Raw genomic sequence first — 7500 nt, 5'->3', positions numbered from 1 at the left:
GACGAAACGAAATGTTAAATCGGGACGATTGTCTCTTTCTCTCTCTCTCTTTCTCTTTATCAGTCTCGTGGCAATCGTCGTTACACAGAAAACAGGTAGAAAGTGGTCTTCTGGTCCACGTCGCGATGTGTCAGAGACGAGTCCTCATCGTCGCCGAGCCGCCATTGTGGCGTCGCAAAAATTCCCGAGCTCGCAACCTCGTCGTTATTAATAAATTAAATACGACGGCGATACTACTGTCGTCAGAAGGAGGAGAAGTAGGAGGATGAGGCACACTTTAGACGATCGAAGCCGAAAGAAAAAAAAAAGAAAGGAAGTTCCTTCCGTTCGCGTCACTTCGGAGTTTCTTTAAATGACGTCTTTCAATTTAGAATTGCAATCGATAATGCAAAGAGTTTTATTATTTTTATCGAATATATACGCAAATAGTAGAGATTATAAAAAAAAGAAAAGAAAGGAAAATTGTGAGATAATTAAGGATAATAAAGAAACGTCCGTGGATCAATGAATCCTTTTTCTTGGGAAAATTGCACACTTCTCGATCGTTCAAATTGGGCAAATCGAACGCGTCCAACCTCGCATAAATTGATAGAATAAATATTGACTCGCGCTAAATTACTCGTCTATTTAATATAATTAGTAAATATGCTAATTATCCTCAATAATAATGTGTGGACGACGAGGACGTGGGAGGAAGAAAAAAGGGGTTAATATTTCGCTTTCTTCGCGATCTATCGTTTTCGTCTGTGATTTGTGAATTTTTCACACGACACGGTCACGCTTTACAATATTTTGAATAACGATGACGACGACGACGACGATCACGATGATGACCACAATGACGATGACGAAGAGAAGCGAGTTTTAAGAGCGAACAGATATAGTGTGTGTGTATATATATATGTATATATTACGCCGAGAAGAGTCGTCGGTGGGATACGCGCGCGATACCTTTTATCGTCTCTTTTATTTATCATCCTTCGTGATTTTCTCGAGAGTTCGTCGCGATCGAAGATTCTCTTGTGGTGGTGCATCATCGCCTCTCGTGACTCAACTTTCTCCAGATTTTAGTTTCGGTGGATGATTTTCTCTTCCAATCTTCCTCTTCTTCTTCTTCTACTTCTGCTTTTACTTCTTCTTCTTCTTCTTTTTCTTCTACTTCTGCTTTTACTTCTTCTTCTCCTACTTCTGCTTTTATTTCTTCTTTTTCTTTTCCTTCTTTTCCTTCTACTTCTGCTTTTACTTCTTTTTCTTCTATTTTTGTTTTTACTTCTTCTTCTTCTTCTACTATTACTTCGGGTTCTACCTCTTCTTTTTCTTCTTCTTCGTATTTCATGTTATTTGGGGATTTAAAAGAAGATTTTTGATTTTCTCTCGAAAATCAAACGAGATACTATCTCTTCATCTACTATTTCACCGTACGAATGTATTAAGCTTCTCTCCAAGAGACATACATACATACATACATACATATATACGTATGTATTCTGTTTTTTCCCTTTCACTCTTATATCTTTCACCGATATATACATACATACATACATATAAGCATGTATATATAGTATGCGTGTATATCTCTACACACACCACACAATAAACATACACACACCACACACATACATACACACACAAACATACACATCGGATATGTCAAAGTCATGGAATTTTCGTGAAAGGGATCTTTCAAGACGAAAGAAGGATAACTCTTCGTTTCGAATCGTCTCGTCGTTCGTGAGGACGATTCGTTGAATTTTATGACTTGGTTGCATTTTATCTATCTTACTATTCAACGTGTTATAAACTTTAAGCGTGCTACGTCGATGCCAATGAACGATGCGGTTGGAAAGTCTGAGAAGATTCTGAATCTACCTCTGAGATCTTCTTTTCCTCGTCGGCCAAATCTACGCCATAATTGCTCGACGTATTGTCCTCTTCTGTAACAGAAAATTCTTTTTTCGCCTCTTGCACACCTTTCATAGGTTGGTTTGTTTTATGAAAAATATATAGGAAACAAAACGAAACAAAAGAAGGAAAATAAAAAAAAGAAGAGAAAAGAGAGAGAGAGAGAGAGAGAGAGAGAGAATAAATAAAATAAATAAAAAACAAAATATTCCGATTGGAAAACGAATCGTAGTCTCTTTGAATAGGCTAACACAGATCCTAATCGCGTTGACGACAAAAGGAATAGTCTATTATGAATCGATGCACGAGCGACTTTCCCACTTCCGTGTTACACGCGCAACAGGTCCTTGCATCTCTCCAACACACGCTCGCTTCGGCGCGCACGAGTACGCTAGCTGCTACTAGGTAGAAGAGGCGAAGAGCGCGACTACTATTGTTACGTGCTTTGTCGTGCAAATCGATTTCCTATCTGCTCATACCGCGTTTTGCTTGACGATTGAAAACTTTGAAAAGATAGGAATAAAAAAGAAAAACATACACACATACACGCACACAAAACAAAAAAAATGAATAGAACGAAAAAAAAGAGAGATTAGAGAACGGCATTACATTAAATCCGATCACGATTTAAAGAAAAAATAAGAACTTTAAATGATTGGAATACATATATGGTAACGGGAAAAGAATCCACGAAAGAGTACGAGAAATTTCTATCCGATTCCTTTCCGGTTCTCCGATCTCGTTGCCGGTTTCGACGCTTGGCTATTTCTCGGAGACTGTGATGCGTTGGCTGCGTGGGCGCGTTTATTTGCAGACGCGACTCGAGCAAGGCGAATTCCACGCTGGATTACCCTGTCGATCGGTCGTTCAAGCGGATGGCGCTTGAATGGCCCACGCCATATTCCGAGAGTAGTAGAGAAGAGAAGAGAAGAAAAAAAGAAAAAGAAAAAAAAAAGAAAGAAATAGAAAAAGAAAGAAAAAAAGAAAGAACAAAGAAATAAATAAAGTAAACAAGTAAGAAAGATGGATAGATCGATGGTAGCCTAGACGAAAATATAGATAAATACGGAGAGCATAAATTTTCTCGCGATAATGTTGATGGTGGTGGTGGTGGTGGTAGTAGTGGTAGTGGTGGTGGTGGTGGTGATGATGGCGAAATCTAAAATAAACGTTTCGTCGTCGATCCGAAACGAGCTGGATAAAAATAAACTAAGCGTCCTTTATAGTTGGAAGCCTAGAGCACGGAATATCAACGATTCTACGAATAGAGTCTTTACTTATCTTTATGTGTGTATACATATGCGTGCGTGCGTGAGTGTGGGTGACGTGTAGGTTCGAGCCTCGTTGGATTGGTTGCTCACCGATATAAAGGGGAGACGTGTCGTAGGCGTTGCAGGGTCCGGCATGTCGCGTCTCGAGAACGAAGCCGGTGACGCAGGCGTCCTTGACGATGTGACACCAGCTGGGATAGGTGATGTTGTTGGTCGCGCACAGCATGGTCGTCGATGGATCTCGATCCCGATCACGATCGCGGTGCGTCCGGTTCCGGACGCGCTCCCGCTTCCGGGGGCAACGGTACGTGCAGGTCACGCAACGCGGCCGACCGGACTTTATCTCCGTCAGGCAGGTCTGCCCCTCTCGACAGCGAATTGTCGTGCAATCCGCGTTCTCTGCGGAACAAACAGGAAAACGCGCGACTCGTTAACCGTCACACCTACAAACCAAATTATCTATCCTATTTGATCGTTTTTATTCTACTTTCAAAGACGCGAACTCTTTCAAAGTTGAATAGTAAAATAAGAGGAACGGTCACCGACAAAATTGCTCTACGTACTACTCATAGCTTAACGAGGTTGCCTCGACCGCGTGGAGCGAGTAGACGATTGCCGCAATAATAAGTCGTTACACCTACTTGGGTCAATAACCTACTTCTCACGAAGAGAACGGGGGGGGAATACTGTGCTTATGACAGACTTACTGATTTATTTTCCTTCTTTTACGTCACTCTCGAAAGATTTTTTTTTTGGTTTTATTTTTTGTTTTTTTTCTCTCTATAGGAAATAATAAAAAATATTCTGGATAAGGCTGCTTTAATCCGACGACAGAGAGTAACTCGATCTTCCGACCGAAAGACGCGTAGTTCTAATAGAAAAATCGTTAATAAACGACGCGTGGAACGACCCTTGTCATCGTGCTATACTCGATTAGCCTAATGCTCGGCTTCTATGTTACATATGTCTAACGACCGCGAGATCGTTCTCCTAGCTACGATGTTATGCAATGGCTTGGAAAGAGGGGGGAGGGTCATTGAACGTTCAATCTCGCATGACATTGACACAGCATCGTTAACGTCGATTGGACTGCGGGTGGTACCATGAGCTTTGTTTCCTTTTCAATTACGTGATTCACAAAGGTACGACCCATTCCGAGAGGAGTGCCTCTGTCATTCATCTCGCTATATCGTATTCGAAAGCAGAGAAAAAAAGAATTTATATATTCAAATATCGAAAATCTGAAGAAGATACGTAGTAGATGGAAAGAAAAAATGATAAAAGAAATAAATAAATAAAAAAAAAAGAAAGAAAAAGATAAATAAAAGAATTAGAAGAGGATGAGGAAATCACTTGACGCATTCGTTGATGGTGAGTTATCCTCGAGTGGCGCGAAGAGAATCTCGATGAGGGAAGAGAGCGAGAAAAGAGGCGATAAAAGAGTAGAGAAGGAGAAGGAGTGTCCGAAAGGAAAGCTCGGATGGTTCGTTCCGTGCACATATTAAAGAAGGTATATTTGCAGACACGTGCACTTTCGCGCCTTGGATCTTCGAGAAAGACGATTATTTGCACCGCGACACCTCGTCGCGCTAAACCGGCTATGGTTTGTTTACTCATTTACGTTCGCTCCTTCGGCGAGTCTCGAGAAAAAGGGGAGAAAGAAAAAAATGGCCCTTTGGAGTCTTTGGGAAATAGTAAGCGAGCCTCTCTTCGAAATTCACCAATGAAAAACACTTGGATAAATGTTTTTTGCAACGAAGAATAAATGGAAGTCTTATTATTAAATTCAAGAGTAAAAATTGTATTATTATATAACGATCGTTTCCTTGCATCGAAGAGCTTCCACCTTGTTTCCTCGAATCGTCTGTTCGATCGTTGTTTGGATCGGCTTACGCGCGTGCTCGGAATATCGTTCAACGTGGTAAGAATCGACTATTATTTTCGCATACTCGATAGTGCACGTAGGGAAAGGAAGAAAAAAAAAGAAGAGAGAGAGAGTTAAAGAGAGACAGACAGACAGACAGACAGAGACATAGAGAGAGAGAGAAAAAAAACAGGAAAAGGAAAGCGACAGGGATAGTTCAATAGTCAGATAGTTCGTGGACGGTTCACGCTCGACTAGTAAATGCGAATGATATTTTTTTCTCCTCCTCCTCTTTCTCTTTTAGTTCCGTTGGTACGACGACGACGATGACGACGACGACGATGACGACGATGATGATGATGGCGGTACAACTACGAGGAGAAACTAGAGGAGGGAGTGTGCAACACGGAAGAAACTAATTTTCGCCCGATAGATACGTCTCGTGATATTTGCCGAGCTGTCTAACGATCGTGCGACCGAGACCGAGCTCGAAGAAACGTTTCGCGGCTATGTCATTAGCTAAAAGAGCAAGAAAATAATGCTGCGAGACGTTGCGAGACTCGAACACAGAGTGCATCGACCTACCATCATTTTTTACCGGTGCCTGGTATGCTGACCGTACGCGTACCTCCTTATCCTTTTTCTCTCATCTTCTTCCACTCTTCCTTAGTTACTTTTCGTCTCCGCGTGTGCAAAATGGAATATTATTTTGAATTTAAACGATATAAATTTGTTAAGGCTCATGGTTTAGTTCGATACCAAGCCGAACCAATATTATTCTGTAACCGGGACGATATGTAAAACATGGTCACGGAGAATCAGCAAATCGTGGTTTGCATACAGCCGAAGCTTTTTTCGCAGCTTGTTTACAGTATAGAACTGCACGATGCCGATGACAACGAACACGATGACCGTTTCGCGCATGGAAAAAGTAGGGGGAGGAAGAAAGAGAGAGAGAGAGAGAGAGAGAGAGAGAGAGAGAGAGAGGGAGAGAGAGAGAGAGAGGGAGAGAGAGAGAAATGCGTGGGGTAGGAATAGAAGAAGAAATGTGAGGAAAGGAGAAGCTCGACACGCTCCAAAGTGGTATTCGACTCGGAGGCATGCATCGATGAATACGAACGTCCAGAGAATTCGAAGATGGCTGAGGGCATTGGAAAAAAGAAAAAGAAGTAGAGAGAGAGAAAGATAAAGAAAGTTAAAGAAAGAGAGTCTTATAAACTCTAATGCAGGATGGCCCACCTGTTTTTTTATTTTTTTTTAGAGAAAGAATTGGAAATTTGACGTGTTTCGAAAACGAACATATTCAGGCAGGCTTTCTTGATTTAGAAGTTTTCGTTTCTCCATAGATCTTCGAAGGTTAAATAATGGATCCTTCTATTATTCACTTTGCACGCGAAGATCTGGTCATTTTCACGATACCAAATGTACTTTTGTGTTACAATTACTTTTCTCAATATAACAAACATTACTCTTTTATTTTATTTGACGTGTTTATTAATACTATCTCATATAATTTATCGTTTGTTTTGTATAACGTAACTAACGTGTATATGTGTTTACTCGAGAAATAATGTAAAAGAAAATTTCGAATAAAAGAGACAAATCTAGACGCTCTGTTACAAGACTTTTTTTTCAATGCATTGAGAACGTCGTTCTTCGATATATTCGGTGCGCGAGTCGATTTTCGTATCGTGATCGTGGCTTGATCGATGTACCCCGAATTCACGAAACGCACCGTCGTTATTTTTAGTTCTAAGAAAGGTGGGAGAAGAAAGGGACAGAGAAAGAGAAAGAGAAAAAGAGAAAGAGAGAAAGAGAAAGAGAGAGAGAGCCGTTAATGTCGTAAATATAAAAGAGTGCGTGTCCTGGGCTCGAAAGAGCGAGAGAGAGAGAGAGAGAGCGAGAGAGAGAGAGAGAGAAAGAGAGAAAGAGAGAGAGAGAGAGGAGAGAAGAGAGAAGAGAGGAGAGAAGAGAGAGAGAGAGAGAAAAGAGAGAAAGATGCGAGTTTGCGTGGGCGCTCGCCCGGTGCGTGCATGCGTGCGTACGGTGAACGACCGTAGGGCAAGGACGTCACAAGGACACGCCCTTACACACGTTCGCTTCGAGCTGGCGCACGTTATTGCGTGCGTATGTACAAATACTCTCGATGCAAGTCGTTCGCCAGAATCGTTTATCTTTGATACCATTGATAGAAAATTCTTAACGATATTTTGAATGTTTTTTTTTTCTTTTTAAATAATTACTTGAAATATATCACGTAAAACGATAATGACAACGAGTAGAAATTGAAACGATCTAAGATAAGAAAAAATTTTTGTTAACATAACGGATGGAAAATATCGGTCGCTTGGTCGGCCGGTGGTTGAGCGTTCTCTGTGTAAAAGCAAGAGCAAGAGCAACAGCAGGAACCGCTCGGATCGCTCTCCCTCTGTCAGCGCCAAGTGCAAGCACCTCGCGCTCGCG

At 41.3% G+C, this 7500-nt stretch overlaps 1 protein-coding gene across 2 annotated transcripts in view; it reads right to left on the bottom strand.

The window, feature by feature from the left end:
* Window positions 1–1799: 1799 nt before the first annotated feature.
* LOC118450457 (follistatin-A) overlaps window positions 1800–7500 on the bottom strand; it is a 23241-nt gene continuing 17540 nt past the window's right edge. The window contains exons 5-6 of one of the 2 annotated variants that reach the window (XM_035886247.2): window positions 3264–3572; window positions 1800–1934 (exon numbers count right to left, since the gene is read on the bottom strand). In XM_035886247.2, the coding sequence (XP_035742140.2) occupies window positions 1813–1934; window positions 3264–3572 (431 nt within the window). In that variant the 3' untranslated portion in view covers window positions 1800–1812. Of the gene's footprint in view, window positions 1935–2942; window positions 3573–7500 lie in introns of those variants that run through there. The other variant, XM_035886243.2, reaches the window with a different exon arrangement.

The sequence above is a fragment of the Vespa mandarinia genome, chromosome 1 (genome assembly GCF_050613455.1).
Source record: "Vespa mandarinia isolate Hongniang chromosome 1, ASM5061345v1, whole genome shotgun sequence".
Lineage (NCBI taxonomy): Eukaryota > Metazoa > Arthropoda > Insecta > Hymenoptera > Vespidae > Vespa > Vespa mandarinia.
The sequence above is the reverse complement of the archived record's forward strand: the minus strand, read 5'-3'. Positions and strand labels throughout refer to the sequence as shown.